Source organism: Propithecus coquereli, unplaced genomic scaffold (genome assembly GCF_000956105.1).
Source record: "Propithecus coquereli isolate 6110/MARCELLA unplaced genomic scaffold, Pcoq_1.0 Scaffold27, whole genome shotgun sequence".
Taxonomy (NCBI): domain Eukaryota; kingdom Metazoa; phylum Chordata; class Mammalia; order Primates; family Indriidae; genus Propithecus; species Propithecus coquereli.
This window is the reverse complement of record NW_012148285.1, coordinates 9,267,954-9,290,759: the sequence shown is the minus strand read 5'-3', so window position 1 is coordinate 9,290,759 and position 22,806 is coordinate 9,267,954. Positions and strand designations below refer to the sequence as shown.

The 22,806-nt window shown below is 45.1% G+C and overlaps 1 protein-coding gene across 1 annotated transcript in view; it reads right to left on the bottom strand.

Annotated features, from left to right (window-relative positions):
• Positions 1-22,806, bottom strand: part of SNX29 (sorting nexin 29) — a 496,896-nt gene that overhangs the window by 301,083 nt on the left and 173,007 nt on the right. Inside the window, exon 14 of the mRNA XM_012647575.1 lies at positions 755-837. Within this exon, the coding sequence (XP_012503029.1) occupies positions 755-837 (83 nt within the window). The remainder of the gene's footprint in view (positions 1-754; positions 838-22,806) is intronic.

Sequence of the window (22,806 nt, the reverse complement as noted above, 5' to 3'; positions counted from 1 at the left end):
CACACTCGGTTAGCTGAGGGCTGCAAAAGTTAAGTCCCCTTTCTTCCCACTGACCTGGGAAACATTTCAGGAGATTCAGGACAGGTAAACCGTACACAAAGTGCAGAGAGAGTAAGCATATGGCACCACCTCGTTTAACAAGATCCTCGTGAAGTGATCATTTTTCTGTCTATGTGTATTTCTGATTAATAACATCAACAACAGTAATAGCTACAATTTACCCAGTACTTACCCTATTGTAGGCGTTATGCAAAGATGTCTATGTGGATTGTTCATGAGGTAGGTGCTGTCAACTAATCCCATTTTACAGATGAGAAAACCAAGGTACACAGAGAATAAGAAACTTAACCAGAGCTGGGGATCGGAACCTGGTCAGCCTAAGTCCAGAGCTCTGATTCTCCATCACTTTGGCATTCTGCTGCTTGCACGCCCGGCCTGACGCACAAGCAACACACCACAAGGTTCCCTGCGTTGCAAGTGTCTCAAGACTCTGGACATAAAAGTCCTTAAGTACACAGGCTGATACGGCTATTGCTGATAGTCTAGTGAGTCTTACCGTAATTGTTAATAGTTACACATTTAACAACAACACACAGCAGGATTTTCCTCCTGTTTTCCAGGATCCCGAACAGCACCATTTCTCTCATTCATCCGCGTATGTACTCATGACATGTCGAACGCCTACTACGTACCAGGCACAGGGGATAATGAAAACGCTCAGCCCCTCCCCACCCGAACTCAGTGTCCCCCTCACCTTCAGCTGTTTGACCTTCTCTTTTCAGCATCTGGACAGCTCCTACGTATTTCTTCAGCTGGACTTTGAGCACCTCGTTTTCTCTGCAGGTACAAGAATGTTAAAAAATATATTTAAAAATTGGCAATTCACACCCAAGGTGGGGAGGAATCTGTGTAAATAAAAGCACATAATTTGCATCTTATAAACATTAATATAGTCTCATGTTTTAGAGATCGCTGGAAAAGACTATTATCAAAGACACGTTTGCAGAGTGACTTCAAGAACTGTTCTTACATGATGGAGATAAGCATGAACTGGTTCTAGTGCCCCAAAATCCAGAATATTGACACATGCCTATGCTCAGGCTGTTTGAATCCATCAATCTGTTAGATGCCCAGCGCGGTGTCAGGCACACTCTGTAATATTCTCTCCATTTACAGAAGCACATACCAAGTAGATAAGGAAACTGAGGCATAAAGAAAAGAAGCAGCTGACCAAGTCCACATCCACCCCCATGGAAGACTATATACCACGGAACACAGAACCCAGGCTACGACAGGACCCCACCTACTGAATTCACCCCCTGCATACACTGGCTGAGGATGGAAGCTGAGGACCAGGGAGAGAAAACTGCCACCTGTTGAGTATTTAGACTTTACACGTCTCACTGAATCGAGCACGCATCCATCCATCCAGCCACGCTTCACTCAGTGGAGAAACGCACAACGACCCTGTCGTATTCTCATTTTACAGGAGAGGAGTTGGATAGATAAGCTCTCTGACCAAGGCCACAGGGCCACCAACGGGACATAATGCCAAGATCCAAAGCCAGGTCTTCCTGTCCCCAAGGCCCACAAGAGCTTTTCTCCACCTCCTTTGGGATTCAGACTTGGTTTCTCACCAGCTATGCCAGACCGAGGAGCCTCTTCCACATTTTCTGCCTGAGCCCCCACTCCCTACCCCCAGGTCTTGAGCCTGAGTGCCTTTAAATACGATAGAAAAATGTTTCTTTCCTAGCAATGAGAAGAGCTTAAGACTGGGTTGCTTCTAAAATTATAAAATTAAAAATGATCACTACAAAATACTCACACAATCAGAACACATTTAAGAAGGAATGCAAAAATGAGATGAAACCCCAATACCTTGAAATAAACCCCATTAACATTTTATATCCACCTTATCCTACTTCCCCCGGGTATGCACACAGACCCTAAGTATAGTTTTTCAAGGATGAAACATTTCCATGCACCATTAATTTGTTTGTCTGAAGTCATCTTTCCCTTGTTTACTGCTCCGCTCATCCCTTCCCCATGGTAACCAAGGGTAAAAACATGGTGTGTACGTTTCATGCCTTCCTCCATGCTCAGACAATGACCACCACCCCAGTGCACTCACACAGCTTACTTTATAAAACGGGATCCTTTCTTTCTTTTTTTTTTTTTTTGCCTGGGCTAGAGTGCCATGGCATCAGCCTAGCTCACAGCAACCTCAAACTCCTGGGCTGAATCCTCCTGTCTCAGCCTCCGAAGCAGCTGGGACTACAGGCATGCGCCACCATGCCCAGCTAATTTTTTCTATATATTTTTAGTTGTCCAGCTAATTTCTTTCTATTTTTTTTAGTAGAGACAGTCTTGCTTTTGCTCAGGCTGGTCTCAAACTCCTGAGCTCAACGATCCGCTCACCTTGGTCTCCCAGAGTGCAAGGATTACAGGTGTGAGCCACCACGCCCGGCCTAAAACAGGATCCCATCATCAATTTTTCTGCAACTGGGTTGTCTCATTTAACAATTCACCCCAGTCAGCCTCTAGCTCAGCCTATTTACAGATGGAAATACTACTGCTTGGTATGGACATGCCACACGCTGAGTTAAAGAACACAGGACAGCTCATCACTGGGTCTGTGTCTGTTTTCAGTGCATCTGACTACACCTCAGCCCACGAAGGCAACACTTTCTTTATATTTTGCTTTGCGGCACTATACTCCGGGAGAAAGAACATCAGGATCAAAAGCAGAAACTACCACCTACTTAGGTATTCGCTGAGAACTCTACATTCATCTCAGAAGTTTAGAGAAAGTAAACTACGAAGGGGCCAGTTAAGTATCCCCTCATCCTAGACAAAGCAGCCACGGGCGTTTCCATAGGCTCTGCACTCTCTCCATCTGTGATAGGAACACCAAATGTCTGAAGCTAAACAATTAACAAGTCCTGAAAAGGTCTGTGAGAGGGAAAATATTCCCTGATGTGGGCTGTACAATTTACTCAAGCCTCTCCAAGTTCACGTCCTTCTCTTCTCTGTCACATACTTTGTCTCATTAGAACATCAACAATACACCACGAGGTTAGTTGTACTGTACCCATTTTGCAGATGGGAAAGTTGAGGCCCAGAGAGCCAAACACACACTCAAACCAGGGATTTAAACCCATACCCTTTAACTCCAAAGCCTCACATTATGTCATATAAGTTTAGGGAATTAAGTAAACAGGATAAAGTTGAAAACTTAAAGCCTTCAAAGATTCCATCAGAAAAGGTGGGCTGGTCAGCACAGGTCTTCAGAATCTCTTCGTTGGTTAAGATTCTTGTGCAAATGTGAACAAGACTCTCCTGATCAGCTGGCTTTGCTGAAAGAGGTTAAGAAACTTTCCAAGGGTTATACAGCTGAAGCCTCTGCTACCAACTCCCTCAGACATCTCATAACTGTAAGTAGTTGGTCATAGGTGAGCTTCAGGTAATGTGAATCAACAGCCTCAAGAACTGTGTACCTTCTGACCCAGTAACTCCACTTCTAGGAAACCATATTCAGAAGAGGAAGAGGAGAAGTCTTAAAGACATATACATGTGGAAGTTGTGAATGTAACAGAAAGAAACTGGCTAAAAATTAAATGTATGATAAGGTAGGAGTGGGTAAATTATGGTACACCCTCCTATAACAGGACACTATACAACCATCAAAGTTATGATAGATATGTTCATCGCCATAGATGAACATTTACAATACGCCGATAAGCAAATGCAGCAGAGAACAAAGCATATTTACTACAATCCCTTACGCATATTTGCAGGCATATATTTGCATGTTAACAGTGTTCACTTCTGGGTAATGAAATTAGAAGAAAAATTCTTTAGCTTTCCAACAACATACTTTATTAGAATACTTAAAAAATGTATTAAGAATAAAGTTAGATATACCAAAAAATCCTACATCGCACTTAATGGTGAAATAATGTTTTGCCCCCAAAGCTGTGAATAAGGCAAAGGAGGGCTTCCTCTGCCGCTCACGTTTGGCACAGCAGGTTCTAGCCTGTGAAATACGCCCCTCCAACCCCTGTGCCGAAAATAAGCATACAGGTTGGAAAGGAAGAACTAAAACTGTCCCTATTCACAAATGACAGGAATGTCTGCACATAAAATTTCAAGAATTACAACAAAGGTCCCAGAATGAGTTTTTCAAGGTCATGGGATACAAGGTCAAACATGAACAGTAACTATATTTCTATACACTATCAATGAACAATTAGAAAGTAAAATTATAAAAAGAATCATTTATGATACCTCCAAAAGATAAAATAGTTATAAATATAACAAAATGTGTCCAGGATCTGTATGCTGAACACGACAAAAATACTGATGAAAGAAGTCAAGGAAGAACTAAATAGACGGAGACACCAGGTTCATGGCTTAGAAGACTCAAAATAATTAAGATATCGATTATTCCCAAATTGATCTATAGATTTAATGCAAGCCCAACCAAAATCCCAGCAGGACTTGTCTTAGATACAGACTAGTTGATTGTGAAATTCACATAAATGACAAAGAAACCAAAATAGCCAAAATCATTTTGAAAAAGAAGGACGAAGTTGGAGGACTCTACCCCAATTTTAAAACTTACCATAAAGCTACAGCAATTAAGGTGATGGAGGATAGACAAAGACCAATAGAACAGAACAAAAGGTCAAGGAATAGACTCACACAAACACGGTCGAGTGATTCTTGACAAAGCTACAAAAGCCATTCAGGAGAAAGACCAGTCTTTTCAATACATGGTTTTGGACCAACTGGATATTCACATGCAAAAAGATGAACTTCAACCAACACCTCATGCCTTACAGAAATGTTAAATCAGATCACAAACAAATGTAAAACAAAACTACAAAACGTTTAGAAGAAAATCATGTCTAACCAACCTGGAGTTACTCAGAGTTCTTAGTTATAAATACCAAAACCATGATCCATAACAGGAACGTTAAACTGGATATTGTTAAGAGCATGAAAAGACGAGCTACAGACTAGAATATTTACAAATTATATAGACAATCAAGGACTTAGATCCAAAATATATAAGAACTTGTAAAATTAACAAAATTGCCCAATAAAAAAGGGAGGGGGGAAGATTTGGACATATAAACAAAGAAGACACACAGACAGTAAATAAGCACATGAAAAGATGTTCAACATCATTAGTCAAATACAAACCGAAATCACAGTGCAATACCACTACGAATGTATTAAAATGGTTAGAAAAAAATTTTAATTCCAACACTAAGTACTATGGGGAATGTGGAAGAGGTGGAACTCTCATACATCACGGATGGAAATAAAAATAGTTCAGCCACTCTAGAAAATGGTATGGCAGGGGGGGGTTTTGTTTGTTTGTTTTGAGACAGAGTCTTGTTCTGTTGCCCTGGGTAGAGTGCAGCAGTGTCGGCCTAGCTCACAGCAACCTCAAACTCCTGGGCTCAAGCGATCCTCCTGCCTCAGCCTCCCGAGTAGCTGAGATTACAGGCACCATGCCCAGCTAATTTTTCTATTTTTTTTTATAAGAGACAGGGGTCTTGCTCAGGCTGGCCTCGGCCTCCAAGAAAGCTAGGATTACAGGTGTGAGCCACTGCACCCAGCTTCTGTTTTGTTTTGTTTTGTTTTAATTGTGGTAAATACACACAACAAAATCCACCATCTTAACCACTTTTAAGTGTACAGTTCAGCAGTGTTAAGTACGTTCACATTGTTGTACAGCCGTCACCACCATCCATCTCTAGAACTCCTTTCATCTTGCAAAACTGGAACTCTGTACGCATTAAACAAGTCCCTATTCCCCACCTCCCCCAGCCCCTGCAACTACCATTCTGCTTTCTGTCTCTGTGATTAACATCCCTCTAGGTTTAAGAAAGATGATTAGGCAAATGTTACTATAAACAGTGGTGCAGCTTTGACTATAGCTTCAGGGAAAGGGGAGGCCTGTCGCCAATTCAAAACTCAGTTGGAAATGTGGCCTCAAAGACTCAGTGAGCCATGAACAAGAATCATTTTAGGACATCTCGACTAAACAATCCGAGTCAAGCCTGGTTTGCTCGGGCTTCTGTCACACAGAAATCTGCGTTTCACAGCACTCCCGTGCAAACTCGGCACAATGAGAACCGACGGATTCGATGGAAGCCCTAAGGTTTCCTTCCCGAGACCTAACTTCAGAATCAAAGACCAGCTTATGGTCAAGCCTAGGTTCAACTGTTTTATTACATTTTAATTCTTTGAAAATTGACTGCTCGCATCTAGAGCACAACTTAAAATTCATATGCAACAGAGCAGGGAATGATAGCCACGCGACTGGATTTAATCTCTACCAAACACTGCATTCGGTTGCCCACAGCATGGGCTATGCCAAAACCGGTGTCACACCTAAAGCATCAACCAAACATCAAATATCCAGTCAATGCTCCCAGTTATCTTAATTTGTTTGCAGTGTGTTCAAATCGGAATTGGAGCTTACCTTTTGGTGGGCTTTCACTTTAAAACACTATATACATTAACGCCACAAGAGAAAACAAGATGTGCAGCTCCGGAGTCACACAGGGCTGGGTTCAAATGCCAACCCTGTCCCACCCCGCTGGGCCGTGGGCCAACCGTTCTTGGCTGCCTTGGAATGCCTCAGCTCCCAACGGAGAGAAAAGGACCCTTGCAGGACCAGATGGTTAGACACAGTGAGTGTGGAGTGCCGTGGTCAGTGCTCAACACGGAGAAACATGCGATTAATAAAATAATTCTTCTTTAGGAATAACATGTAAGATTCAGGTCACATAAGACTCAAGTTCACAACATGGGCTTAGTTTTTAAGTGGTTTGCTTTCCCCTGAATGTTCAAAAGCAAATTGTGCCTGTACAACCAGGATGTGTCACTCTGATGCTGGTTCTGTTAACAGGCTATCATACAGCATCCGCTGAATGAGGGCTGGGCACAAAAGGCAGGAGGGTGCCCAAGATGGCCATGGACCTGCCTTTCTGGGGTTCGGTGTCTGGTGGGAGACAGAGGATCAGCCCTGGCGACTGTGATGCAGAGAACTCACCTGGAAGGGGTGACACAGAAAACTAGACTCATACACGGTACTCGCTGGGTGTCAAGGACAGTGCCATCCTAAATGCTTCTGTGGTGCCCCAGCAATCCTGGTATCAACAAGCGCACGTAATACTCACTTCCTGAGTGTGAACTGGACCTACTCACCTCTGATGGCAGAAGCGATGGGCTGTCACTTCTGAGATCAGTTATAAAAAGACTATGACACCTACCTCGGATGCCCTCTGGCCTGTGCTCTGTCTCTTGCTACTTGGATTACCAGCTGCCCCATCGTGAGGACACTGGCAGCCTGTGGAGAGGCCCACATGGCAAAGAATGAGGCCTTCCAGCAACCACGCGTGAGCCTGGAAGCAGATGCGCCAGCCCCAGTCAAGCCTTGAAATGACTAGCTCCATCCAGCACCTGACGGCAACCTCCTGAGACCCGAGTCAGAGGCACCCCGCTAAGCCATGTCCAGACTCCTGACCCCCAGGAACTATGAAATAATGCAAGTATTGTTTAACACATTAGCTGCCATGTGAGTTGTATGTAACTCACGCTAGAGTTTTGAGCCCAGGGCCTCGTGAAGCAAAACCTGGGCAAAACCCTGCAGCTGGCTCATGAAAATCGTACCTTGTTGATGTTCTTATTGTTACAATTAACATCAACAATTTAATTCTAAAAACATGGATTAAATGAATAGAAGTCAATAACTTTTGTTTTTCTATTTATATTTGCCTTTAAATTACAATCAAGTCTGACAAGTCAAGAAAAACACGCTACCCTTATGAATTATTTTTCAAGTTTTCACATTACTTTTTACATTGTTAATTTAAGTTTTTACATTACTTTTTATTGGAAAAAACATAGAAAACAAAATAACAAATTTTTCATTAAATTAGAAAGGATTGTTTTGCTTTCAAAGTTTTTATTCTGTTTTCGTAATGAAACACCGTGGCCCCAAAGAAAAAAAATTTTCTCTAGTGTGGCAGTCAATGAGTTAATCTGCTAAATTTGAGGGTAACTTGTTACAGCAACTGATCACACACAGCTTTACACATGTAGTTTGTTTTATCCTCACAACCATCCTACGAGGTATTTTTACCCCCCGTTTTGAGCGTAGGAGCAGAGAGGTAAGAATTACAGAGTGGTCAAACAGTTTGGCCAAAGTAAACTAACTTTCTCAGACCCTCCAATTCCTGTTTGACAAAGTGAAAGTCGAGCAGCCCACGTAACGTCACGTCTAGCAGAATGTGCACAAGGTCAATGTCGCTCTCTGTACCTCAAGTTTTCTCACCTAAATAACGGGAGACGCTAAGGACCTCACAGGATTGTTGCACAACACACAGAACTCACTCAACCAACGCTCTTCTGAAACCTACTACATACCAGCCCCCATTTAGACAACAGAATGGAGGGGAAGCAAGACAGACGCGGCCCCCACCCTCACGGAGGGGACCCTCACAAAGGGGACGTGGTCCGGCCAGGCCACGAGTAAGTAACGTGGTTTTGGGTAAAAGCATACATCAAAAATACAGCGAGAGATACAGAGTGAGGGAGCCTTTGACAAAGCAGAGTCTGAGAGGGCCTTTCCGGAAGGTGACAGACGACACAGGACCTGAAGGAGGTGAGCAGCGCAGCACGCGAAAGTGGGGGTGCTGTGCTGGGAGCCCACAAACCACTGCGGGTCTTGTTAAATGCAGATTCTGACTCAGAGCGTCTGGAGCAGGGCCTGGGACTTGGCATTTCCAACAAGCTCTTGGTGCGGGAGATACTTCCAGTACGGGGTTCTAGGCAGAAGAAAGAGGCAGGAAGAAGCCAAGGCCTGCCTGGGCCCTGGCACCTGGGGAAGCCAGGAAGGCCGGAACAGGCCATGAATCATGCAGGCCCCTGGGGCCACGACAAGCAGTGTGGGTGTGTTTCTTAGCGTGAAGGGCAGCCAGGGAAAGGTGTTAAGCTGAGGAACGCAGACGTGCTACGCAGGAAAAGCAAAACAAGCCAGGGATGGAAACAGGAGAAGCTGGCAGATCATAAGGCCACTGTGGTTAATCCAGGCAAGAAACGCTGGCGGCCAAGACTGGGAGGACTGGGGTGGTGGCCGTGGAGATGGAGAGAAGTATTCAGATATTCATCTGTCCGATTCCAGAAAGTCCTGCCGACTCCCACTCCCAGCCCCAAATACGCCTGCTGGCTGCCCTGCGGTTTTCTTTAAAAGCCATCAGGAGAGAAAGCAAATCATCGAGTAGGTGGCAAGTACCTCTCAAACAGCTTCCAATGACTGCAATAATTAATGTTTGTAAGTCAAAGCAATTATGCCTGCCCCAATGTCAGAATAAACAACCAGCAACCTCAGACAACACCACTCAAAGGATAATTACTCAAAACAAAACCAGTGAACCTGTTAAGTGCATTTGGTAATTCACAGGCATCAAAACACCACACTAAGACACACCTACAGGAATTTTGCTTTCCCCAGCCACACAAAAGCTCAAGGGTACCTCGGATCTACTGTCTGGTGGGTACCAGGCACTAACCCTAACCACATCCAACTATGAGAAGAACGTAGCTAAGTGGCCAGGCTATGCCAAACCATGAGGACTGCTCCCAAGCAGGCGCCAACGAAAGGCAGGAAGGACAGCATAAATCACCTGGCTTTGTGGTGTTTGCAGCTACTCCTAAGTATTCAAAGTCATGCTCACTGCAAAATAACACACAGTTAAAGCTAAAAATCCATTTTCCCCAAACTCTGCATGTCCCTGTTAGCATCCTCCAACCCCCAACTCCGCCACCTTTTTTTTAAGGCATTGTAACCTGCCAGGCCTGTTGCTACAGAAGCACAATGGCACTTCTGCTTTCACGTCCTCAGTCTTCACCGTAACAATACTACTAGCTACCACTCGCCTGGCGCTGGCTGGGAGAGGGGAGGAGGGGAGAGGGGTCCACAAGGCTTTTTTAATACCTACAAATTTAAATACCTACAGGAAAGCCGAGTAATTTTCCTTGCAAATGATAAGCCAAAAAGTGGCAGAGCTAGGATTCAAACCCAGACAGTGGGACTCTGGAGTGAGAACGGGACCAGTCCCCCACACTGCCTTTGCATATCATCGTAAGGGCTGGGGGAATGAAACCCAGCCAGCCAGCCTCTCTGGCAGTGAAGGTGCTGGGGCAGAACGGGGAAGGAAGGATGCCTTCTAGAGTACTATCCCCCCAGGGCCACCTTAGAGAGACTGCCCTGGGCTTGTACCCAGGCTACTGCCCCCCACCCAATACACAGTCTCTCCAGGCTAGATCTGCCCCACGCCCCTCCTCCTGCAGCTGTTGGGGCTCCCAGAGCAGCTCGGACAACCACAGCCCATGCCCGCTCTGGGATTTGGCCAATCACAGCTCCCCTCTGTGGCCCACCCCAGCCAAGCTCTTTCTGATACCTGTTTGCAGAGTTCATCTGATTCTCTGTCTGCAACACCTCCATCTGCCCCAGCCTTGGTAAACAAATTTTGCAAGAGTCTCCTCCATTTTCTCTCTGAAGCCCTTCCCGCCAACCACACCTCTACCACACAGGGCTGGTGACAGCTCCCTCTTCTGCCCCCAGCATATCCTAGACGAGTTTCTCTCTCAGCAAGTCTAACGTTAACCCCCGGCCTGTGCTCACCTCCCCCAATGTAGACTAAGATCCTTGAGGAGAGTGGTTGTGGCCTATCTGCCTCGTTTCCGCCCTCCTAACCATGAAGTATCAATATTACCATCGTCCACATTTGACTGAATGAGGAAACTGAGGCTCTGCAGAGTTAGTGACCAGCCAAGGTCACCAGGAGTGGAAGCAGAATTGGTATCTGAGCAACTCCAAAGTCCACACCCTCCACCACCAGGCCAGGGTCCTTCCAGAGGTGGCCAAAGGATAGAGGATTTCCTATAATGGAACCAGCAGAGCATTTTATCCAGATGGCGGATCTCCCCACAGCCCTGCTCTTCCCTTCCTGAGCAATTCGGTCCAAGCCATAAGAGAGTAGTTAACTTACAAGGAGATGGGTCAAATACCTAAACATATCACAGACAACTGGAGCCTGGTTTCTTACTGTCAGAGAAGGGAGCGGTAAATATGTAAAGTAAGAGAACAAGAAGTCACCGTGTTGTTGGATTGGAATTCAAGGCATCCGTGTGAATCCATCTGAACATTCCAAAAGGGCACAGACGCTCATAAGTGTTCCCACTGGACAAATCTGCTACAATTTGAGCATCACAATCGTGATAGTAATAGATTATAAGCTACCAAATAAAATAAAAACCCACGAATCCAAAATGTATAGATGGAAAGTTTAATGCATAATAGGGTATTTAGGGCTCCAAAAACTTCCCCACAAAATACTTATTAATTGCAGAAGGGAGAAGAGTGACTTTACAGTAGAAAAGGGTGGCAGACACCCCCTTAACCAGCGGGTCAAGGTTAACATCACCAGGAATGGAACAAATTGAAGCCACACACCGCCCGCTGGGAGGCACTAAGAACATGCACCGCCACTGTGATACTCCTACCAAAGACGCATGAATTGAGTCAAACAGTAAGGAAACTCAAACAAACCAAATGGAGGGACATTCTGCAAAATAAACTGGCCTGTAATATTCAGAAGTGTCCAGGTCATGAGAGTCAAGCAGAGAGAGAGACAAACGGTTCCAGTCTGAAGAGACATGACAATTACATGTGAGGCATCATTCTAGATTCAATCGTTCTGTAAGAAAGGACGTTATCAGGGCACCTGGTTAAAGTCAAGCATTATGTGGGGATTAGATGGTAGAAATGGGTCAATGTTAATTTTCTAATTTCCACTGCTGTCCTGCAGATACAAGGGAGAATGTTTTGCTCGTAGGAAACATACGCTAACATAGTTAGGAGTGAAAAGCAGATTCCTAGGCCCCCTCAGTAATCACACACCCTGGGGTGGGGCCTGGACTCTGCATTTTCACATGCCTCCAGGACACTTCTAGGCCACACTCAAGCCCGGGAGCCACTCGCTGCCCTGTGCCCTCCTGCCACACCACTTTCATAACAAAGACCCAAGCAAGAAAAATAATCTTCCTCATGACCCTGTTCAAAAAACAAGTAGTCTGAGTACTTTTCCTTTCTTTCCAGTAGTTTTCTCTAACAAGACAGGCCACGGGCTGCCAGGAGCCTCAAATTCCAGGAAGTCTGCATTTCTCCTTGGCTGCTCTCTGGCTTGAGCTGTGTGGCATCTCATCTCTGCCAGCTGGAGGGGACGGGGAGGAGGTATTATGGTTGCAAAAAGCTTGTTTGATTTTTAGTGCTGTCTCTCCCCCAACCCCCTCACCATCGTTTCACTATTTTATAAACCCCATCTCATTAGCCACCTGGCCAGTTCCACTCAGAACGGCACGCTGGCCCCTACATTTCATACCCAGTGAGCCAGGGAAATAGCCCAGTAACTCATGAAGATAATTAACTGCAGATGACACACACCTAAAATATACTGGGTACAACGGGAAAATCTCAGGGTTCCAAATTTAATTGCCAGAATCATACTTGACTCAAAACTCACAGAAGTTACTTCTCACCCCACGTATTTATCAAGGAGGCAGCTCACTGCAGTCCTTTGTGCCATTAGAAAGTGCTTGCTTTGAGGTCAGACAGCCCTGGGGCGAATGCTCGCTCTGCCTCTGCGTGACCTTGGGCAAGTCACTTAACCAGTTTATCACCTATGAAGCAGGTACTTTTGTCATCCCACTTCAGAAACTACAGAGAGAATTAACATAAGAGTGTGTGGATAAACATAAATATATGTAAAGTGTCTGGCATAGGGTAGGAACTCAGTGTTAGATGCTGTTAGATTATCGTCATAATTATTCATAAACTGTGAACCAGGGCTCCACTGTCATTATTTTCTAAACCAAAAAGATCTATTTTCTCCTGGGGAGTGAGGGTTAGGGAAGAGCTTAGAATGATGCTCAAATCCTCGCCTGGAAGTATTTCCACGTCGGACACCCAGCCCACGTCCTCTGCCCCCGGCGCCTCCCTGGCTCACTCCTGCGCAGCTGCCGCGGCCTCGCCTCCTGGGAAGGTCTTTGTCTCATCTCCCCTGGCTCCGGCCCCTCTAGGAACGCAGCATTTCCCACGTTAACTGGGCTGAATTGGGCTTCCGCGGAAGCCAGTTTTGGATGCTCTAAGGTACCCCACGTGACAGCTTACCTGCTGGAGAAGCAAGTGCCAACAGCGCCACTGCAGGCGAAGGAAGTAAACAGAAGAATGGACACCCAAATAAACCCTCTCGAGACAGACAATAGGGACAAACAGGCAGGAGGAGCAGATACAAACTGGCAAACTGCTTCCCGATGGGCCCCAAGAAGAACATGGAGCAGAAGGCAGAGCCCAGGCCCAGAAGAGCACGGGACGTAACAAAGGCAGGAACAGGCTGGGGGACACACACAGCGGGCATCTGGTGAGCGCTGCGGGTCGTGGGGAAGCAAAGAGCACATGCCCGTGGGAAGGGGTGTCCATGACTCCGCACCAGGCACAGGAGTATGGCCCCATGTTGCCAGGCCTTCCAGCCTTTTAGGAGCTGTGGGGAGTCAAAGATCTTTAAACACTGATCCACAATTTGTTACCACATCTCACGTGCCAAACACAACGCATCTGTGTGCCACCGTCTGCCTGGGGCCACCAAGTGCTGCGTCTGCTCTTGACTCTGACCTCTTGGCACCGAGTTTGGCCATCAGTGAGACCAGACATCTGCTTGCTCGTTAGTGTCCTTCTATTAGGCCAAGAGGAAATGGATTGCAAGCCCTTGAGATCCTGTCAAACACACACAACCTCAATGTCGTCGTGAGGAGACAGCGGACAAACCCAAACCGAGGGACGTCCTACCAAGGAATTGGCCAGAGGAGGAACGCGAAAAACGTCAAGGTCACGAAAGACAGCGGAGCTGCGAGGCATTCCAGATCAAAGGCGACTGCGAGGCCAGATCCTGGATTGGCCAATGAGAATAGCCAAAAGAGGCTTAATTGGCCCAACTGGTGAAATATGAATATTGACTACATATTACGTGATAATATCGCATCCACGTTAAGTTTCCTGCATTTTATCATCACACTGTAGTCGTGTAAGAAAGTATCCTTGAGCTTAGAAAATTACACAGTTGAGTATTCAGGGGTAAACGGTCATGATGTTTGCAACTCCATCTGAGGAGGGGCGAAGACCTAAGACGGGTCCCCCTCTTGCAGTGGGGAGGCATGGTGTCGGGGGCTGTCGTGTGCTGCAGAGTCATCACTGACGCGGCATTTGGAGAGGGAGACATCCCACATCTGAATGACAAGCTGAAAACTCAATTTGGCTCTTGAACAAGTCACAATAGTTTCATCCAATCTCAGCCTCTTGAGACCACAGGCAGGAAACGTGGACTGTGAATGAAGAAGGATAAAAAGATGGCAACAAAATACAACAGTGGAGGCCGAGGAGAGAGAGAGAGAAAGAGAAAGGTTACCAAAGGGGGTGTATTATTATCACATATCTGAGCTAAAGAACACGGCCCCCATGGCCCGTCTGGCTTGTAGACATGCTTTGGAGAGAGAGACAGAGACACAGAGAGACAGAGACACAGAAAGAGACACAGATGAGTCTTTAACTAGGTGCAACTAATTAAAAATCAGGACATTTCCTTAAAGATCTAGGTTTCTCTTGAAGAAGCCAAGTGTCTGCCCACAAGGGGCCCAGGCAATCTCACGGCAGCCAGGGCTGGTGCTCAGGACTTGCCAACCCCGTAGACAGGGCAGAAGCACTGCCCAGTTCCCTCACAGACTCCCCACTTCCTCGTCTCCGGGGGCCTGCTTTATCCACCTCCACTGTCCTCCCGGCCCCTCCAGGGACTCCAGTTTGAGACCCCTACTGCACATGAACTCTGGGAGTCTGGCAAATGCCACAGACAGATGTGGGCTGGGAATTTCAGGGCCAAATCAAGGGTATTAGGCCACCACAGAATTACAGTTCCAGGTTCACATGAATTGTGTTTCCTGCAGTAGCTCATGGTTCAGCAACCACGGCAGGACTGTTACTGGCCTGCTCAAACATGCACATGGCCCCAGTATTAAATCTGTCCCAAAGGATCTAGCAAAATAAACGTTTCTGAGGAAACACGATTATTTTCCCCTTGACAGCTAATGACTGCAAGAGTTGACAAAGCAAAAGACAACAAGGCTCCTTCAAGCTCTCTGTCACTGCTGTTGGTCTACACTTGATTAAAACGTTTTTCTGCTATGTTCCAGTCCACCACACACTTTGGGGATCAATTACTAAAAAACTAAGGAAGACATTTCTACATGAAAGGAGTGTGTTCTCGGATCTCCAGGCTCCCAGAAGAAAACTCAGGAGGGCCAGAAATCTCCTAGGATGGCTGGCTGCAGGTCGGTGCCCAAGCATGAATGGATTCCCGAGGGTTCCAGAAAGCTCACCAGGCACGGTGAGTTTGCACACCAGGAGGGAACTGGATGCCATTTGTTAAAATGGCGAATTGAAATTCTGAAAAAAGAGCACCAGCAGGAAGCTCCAGAAAGTCCTAATCCTTACTGTTTTTATTTGTAACATGGCTGCTTCTTGACCTTAATCTCCTTAAAAGCAAGAACTTGGGCCTGCCCAATCTCTGTATCCACAACACCCAGGCACAGAGCACAGCCGCACAGAATTCAGCCTCGAGGACTGTCTGATGACATCCAGCCAAAGTAATGCATGAACCTTATTTGGATCCTGAATCTAGCAGGGGAAAGGCTATAAAAGACACTTTAGGAACAATTAGGGGACTGTGAATGAGAACTCTGTGTGAGATATTGTGGAATTATTGTCCATTTTCTCAAGCACGATAATAATACTGTAGTAACGTAGGAGAATGTCCTTGTTCTTGGGAGATAAATGCAGAACAATTTAGGGGAAAAAAATCATAATGTCTGAAACAACTTTCAAAGAGTTCAGAAAAATATATACATATGCACACATATATATCTATATATGGTATTATCTGTGTTCATTCACTTATTTATCTAGAAAAAGAAAATGAAAATAAAGTCAAATGTACAAAATACTAACAACTGGTGAATCTAGGTGGAGGGCATATGGACCCAAGTTTATCGTACTAGTTTTGTACTTTGCAGCAGGTTTGAAATTTTTCAAAATAGAAAGGAAATTTTTTGGAAAGTAAAAAATATTTGACTGACTGGGCGCAGTGACTCACACCTGTAACCCTAGCACTCTGTGAGGCCAAGGCAGGAGGATTGCTTGAGCTGAGGAGTTAGAGAGTCTAGCCTGAGCAAGAGTGAGACCCCATCTCTACCAAAAAGAAAGGAAAAGAAAAACCCAGCCGGGCATTGCAGCACAGGCCTGTAGTCCTAACTACCCAGGAGGCTGAGGCACAAGGATCACTTGAGCCCAGGAGCTGGAGGTTGCAGTGAGCTACAATGACACCACTGCACTCTACCTGGGGCAATGGAGTAAGACTTTGTCTCAACAACAACAACAACAAAAAAACACCAAAAAAAAAAAAAGGCAACTGAGCACCTCTCCTCACAACACCCCCCACCCCTTAAAAAAAAAAAAGATGCTTGATGAATGAATAAATCCATATGCAACGTTCAAAATGCCATTTCTGTGTCCCAATGAGGTTGGACAGATAAAGTCACTCAGGCTGGAGGTGATTGGTGGGGCCTCCCTTGGTCCTACCCTGAAGGCTGAAGGAATCACCACTTTAGCCCCCCATGAAGATCTGCAGCCCCTGGCTGGGAAGCTCTGCTCTGAATGAACAAACGCCAGGAACCATCAGAGTTATTACTTTTGTGAAGCAAAAGGAGCTCTAATCCACGGTAATCAATCGGCCTATTACCAACCGCCCGTTTCCCTTCAATTTCACCCTCACTGGCAGCTTCTTTCCTTTGTGCTTTGTCCGGTGGGATTATTATTAAGGGGGGATTTATTAGTATTATTTAAAATGCCTATTTAGAAAAGGATTCTGGAAAGACAGTAACAGCAGCATAATTTTTTAATCTCTCTAAATCCCCACATAAAAAAATAGTAACTAGATAGTAAAACCAAAAGCCCATGGGTGGCATTTATAACAAAGCTAGGTGACAGGGTACCCCCACAAGCCCCAGCATAAGCAGGTGAGGATAAGCCAACCCAGCCACAAGGGCTATATGGCATCTGCATAGGGAATTGCATAGGGAAGCTGCAGGGCATCTGATGAAAGCCCCAAGAAAAGGATCCCAAGTCACCAGCAGTATTCCCTGGAAGGACAGCACGCTGGGCCAAGTTGAGAACTGCAGGAAAATGGACAGAGTTTGTCTTCTGCCTCTCCCCAGCAGACGAGCGCGAGGGACCTGCAGGAAATCTACGTGGGCTAACCCAGGTAGCCTCCATGAACTCAAACCTGGTCCACCGGGATGACCTTCCAGGACAGGGTGCTGCAGGGAGGGTGAAAACTACTGGAGTGGAATCACAGTTGAGCAGTGGAGACGCAGAGAGAAGGAAAGGAGAGAGCCGGATAGAAGTCGGGGAGGAGAACAGAGCCGGGAAATCTCAGAAAAGGAGTCGCCAGATACCAGAACACTACACAGAAACAACAGAAGACAGAGCTCTGCTCCCTCAACTGCACCTCCCTCTACAAGTTTCGTTTCCTAACTACACATAAAGAAAAAAGTTTATGAGAAAAGAGGATAAAAAGTAGGATATCTCTATAGATAATAAAGATATGCCAGAAACACTCATGTAACTATAACCTTCTATTTCAAAACAAATTTTAAAAACAATACAAAAACGATACAAGGCATAAAAGAACATATGCCAGAATTAGAAAAACTCAGTGGAGGTGACAAAACTTGTGGAATTAAAGAAAACATTTCAGAAATGAAGACCAGCCTAGAAGGAACATCTAGAAGGTGAAACGAATGAGCTTTTTGAAAAACCTAAAAGGCAATGAAGAAAGGCACTAAAAAGATTTGAGAGAGAGTGACAAATACTGAAGACAGGCAAATGATCCAACACACAGAAAACAGAAGCCCTTGGAGAGGAAAATCAAAGGTAGAGATACTAAGAATTTGATTCAAAAAAAACCTTTGCTGAAATAAAGAGATTTGAAATTATGTATTTAAAAAGCACAACATGTACCTGAGAATACTGACTTGGAATGACTAACACATATATATTCTGGTAAAATTACTGAACTTTGGTGAAAAAGAAGAACTTGTTTGGACAAGTGCTTTCTAAGGGAAAGAAAATTACCACCCAACTTTGACAGCAATGCTTTGAGAAAATGTAGTAATATATTGAAGATACTCAAGAAAATGTGATCTAAGGATTTTTAGGTCCATAAAATTGATTTTCAAGAGCACAAACTAGTAATAACACGTAAGAACTCTGGGAGTAACTTCTCATAGAACCTCCCTGCAGAAATCTATCATAGATTAAGCTTCAGATAACCAAAATGATGAGCAAGATAACAACAGAGGGCTGGTGGAAAGCATTAAACAAACTTGCAGAACCAAGACTAGGTCAGGATTAGAAGGGAAAGAGTGAAGTGTGTATTGGCTATATGCTCAGGTAATACAGACTCAGAATGAAGATCTTCCAAGAATGAAGGAAAATAGGGAAAGTATTTGCAAACATTGTCATCTGTTCTCAGCAGTTATATTGTAGTAGTAGTAGTAGTAGTGTTACTGTTACTCTGAGACCCTCTAGATACCTACACATAAGAATATATAAACACATGCATGCATATATACACATAAACATTTATTTTTAAGATAAAATACCTCATGATTTCATACTAAAATTTCCAATTCAAATTCAGTATTATAGGGTTATTTACTTAACCTCTTTTACATATTTGTATGTCCTTTTCTCTTTATAAAAAGCATGTGAAGGATACACAAGATGATAGAATTAGAATGAGCCACAATAACTCCTTAGCTTTACACCACAATATAGACCCAACAGTCTCAGAATAATACCAATATTACTATTAGAGCAGGAACTCAAGAGAAGTCAGTCCATGTGTCATCTAGCCAAATCTGTTCCATCCAACTTACACATGGACAAGGGTACAAAGAAAAGAAGACACCAATCAAGTCAGACTGAACTTCACAAACTGTCAGACAACTTGGATACTATTATAGGGTCCCAGGGCAGTGACCACCACTAAAGGCATTGCCTCTGTGTGGTAAAGGAGAGGGTCCACACCATACGTTAGAAGGTCCTGTTTTGGCTCATCCCTGGTCTTCAAAACAAAAAGACAAAAGGCAGACAAAAGCTACCCAAACTAGCTTCCTGAAAACGTGGGGTTCTATGTTGTCTCTAGGACGACAACGCCTTTTTCTTCTGGATGTTTGGCCCTTCGTGTCCTGGGCTGACTTACCAGATGATAACAAGTCAGGCTGTTTTGTGGAATCTTGGGAGATCTGGTTGCCATCCTGACTGAGGGTTGCATTCCATGGGACCAAGAGCAATGGCTGTCTCTAGTGTCAATCTCGAACGGGCATGACTCGAGCCTCCCAGCTCTTTCTGCTAACAGCTTGCAGGCCTCTCCCGGCACCAGAGCCCTCCCAACACCAACCCACAGATCCCAGCGAACGCAAGGGAACTTAACCAAGAGAGACCAGAGGAACCCAGCAGCCCCTCCCCCATGCCCTGCAACCAGGAGGCGCTCATCCCCTCTCATCCTCTAGAGCTTGCAGCATCTGTGACCTGCAGCCTGGCAGTTTCCACCCTTGGTTCCCTCCCCCATGTGTAACGAATATTCATCAGATGAAAAGTGACATCGAGCCTTTGTCAGCAACTTCCAAAATGATGCAACTTCCGAAATGACGAGGACAAAGAAGTCTCAAACAAAGTGGACTGTGGGTTATCACTAGGTAGATAACCATCTCTCTTCAGGTAGATGAGAAAGAGAATGCCAAAACACTGCCACGTCTGGGGATATGGTGTTCTCCCAACAAGAACTAAGCTCCACGGGGGCAGAGCACTTCATCTGATTGCGATACTGCTGTGCCCGTGTGGAAGCTGGCACCCTGCTGACAGTAGGCACTCAGCAAATATTGACTGACTGAATGTATGACTGTTACTATAAAGCACCAAAGAATTCATTCATTTAAAAAATAATTGAGGCCGGGCGCGGTGGCTCACGCCTGTAATCCTAGCTCTCTGGGAGGCCGAGGTGGGCGGATCGTTTGAGCTCAGAAGTTCGAGACCAGCCTGAGCAAGAGCGAGACCCCGTCTCTACTAAAAACAGAAAGAAATTAATCGGACAACTAAAAATATATAGAAAAAAATTAGCCGGGCATGGTGGTGCATGCCTGTAGTCCCAGCTACTCGGGAGGCTGAGGCAGAAGGATCGCTTGAGCCCAGGAGTTTGAGATTGCTGTGAGCTAAGCCGACGCCACGGCACTCTAGCCCGGGCAACACAGTGAGACTCTGTCTCCAAAAATAAATAAATAAATAAATAATTGAGCACTGTTAAGATATTAAAAAAACCACTGAATTGCATTCTTTAGGTAGATGAAGTATAAGATATATAAAATCCCATCTCAACATAGCTGTTTAAAAAAAAAATTGAGCATCTACTGTATAGCAGGTACTGAGACAAGCATTGGGGGTGTGAGAGAATATGACCAACAAGGTCTGCTCCTGAAGATGACATAGGCTTCATTAAGACCCTACGCAAATAAATACCCGCATCAGGGGAGAAAGACCACGAGGACAGTCATGAGGACCTTGTCACATTTGGATTATTAAAATGGAGCCATGGCCAGCCGCGGTGGCTCACGCCTGTAATCCCAGCACTCTGGGAGGCCGAGGCGGGAGGATCGCTCGAGGTCAGGAGTTTGAGACCAGCCTGAGCAAGAGCGAGACCCCGTCTCTACTAAAAAATAGAAAGAAATTAGCTGGACAACTAAAAATATATAGAAAAAATGAGCCAGGCATGGTGGCGCATGCCTGTAGTCTCAGCTACTCGGGAGGCTGAGGCAGGAGGATCGCTTGAGCCCAGGAGTTTGAGGTTGCTGTGAGCTAGGCTGATGCCACGGCACTCTAGCCTGGGCAACAGAGCGAGACTGTCTCAAAAAAAAAAAAAAAAAAAAATTTTTAAATGGAGCCATGAAATCCTATAACTGGAATGACACAGAAGAATGCCAGTGATCCAGGCCGACCCCACCCCCACTCCTACTTCACAGCCACACAGACCGAGGCTGTGAGTAGAAAGCAGCTAGCGAACCACACTCAGAGGCAAAACTGAGATAAAAACCTGAACAGCCTGACCCCAGAACCAAATATTCCCCCACGCCACACAGCCAAAGTCGTAATGCTAGTGGAACACATGCCTCTGGGCTGTTACAGCCAAGCCGCTGGGAACAAATGAGAATCGACATTTGGTAACAAGACTCAGATGTCATCGGTCTCTTTCATGGTCCACACTAAAACAACACACGGACACATAATACAGTCGACCCTTGGTAGCCGTGGGGGATTTGTTCCAGGACCCCCGTCAGATACCAAAATCCATGATGATCAAGCCCCTTATGTAACATGGCGTAGTATTTTCATACAACCTATGCACATCCTCCCACAGACCTTAAATAATCTCTAGATTACTTATAATACCTAATACAATGTGTTATATAAATAGTTGTTACACTCTATTAGCTTTTCTATTCATATTGTTTTTATTGTTATTTTGTATTTTTTTAATATTTTCGATCTGCAGTTGGTTGAATCCATGGATGCAGAGCCCACATATATGGAGGGCTGACTATACAAAATTTGTGGCACACACGCTATCCCCATTTTACATAAAAGGAAACCGGGGCACAGAAAGGTTATCGGCTTGTCCAAAGACTGAAGCTGGTATGCAGTGGAGCGAGGATTTGAAACTGCACGTGTCAGAGGCTGGGAGAAGAGACATCACTAATGGTATACAGGTCGGCTAGGGCTGCCGTAACAAGACACCACAGACTGGGTGGCTGAAACAACAAAGTTATTTCTCACAGTTCTGGAGGCTGGAGTCCAGGTGTTGGCAGGGTTGGTTTCTCCTGAGTTCTTTCTCCTTGACTTGCTGACAGCCACCTTCGCCCTCAGTCTTCATGTGACCTTTTCTCTGCAGCTTGTATATCTGGTGGCTCTCTTCTTAGAAAGACGCCAGTCCTATCGGATTAGAGCCCACCCTCATGACATCATTTGCCTTTAATTGCCTCTCTAAAAGCCCTATCTCCGAATACAATCACAGTGGGAGTTAGGGCTTAACATATACATTTTGGGGAGACATAATCATTCCATAACAAGCAGTGACCTGCTTCTAGCAGGAGACCAATGCCTGCTGTAAATTTTAAATAGAGGAAGTAAAAATGCAACCTACTAACAGATTAGTAACAATTTAGATAATCCTTGAACATCAACCCTAAAAATAGAATAATCCCCACATAATTATTCCCAAACCAATCTCCCTATAGAAGTCGCATAAACGGTAAACAAAATATGATTAACATTTCTTGTAAGACCTCTCAGGAGAGGACACTAAGCTATTTACTAACCCTCCTACCTCAGGGCCTAGAGAATTGGTTGCTTTTTTGTTTTGTTCTTTTTTTTGAGACACAGTCTCACTGTGTTGCCCGGGCTAGAGTGCCATGGCGTCATCATAGCTCACAGCAACCTCAAACTCCTGGGCTCAAGCGATCCTCCTGCCTCAGCCTCCCCAGTAGCTGGGACTACAGGCATGC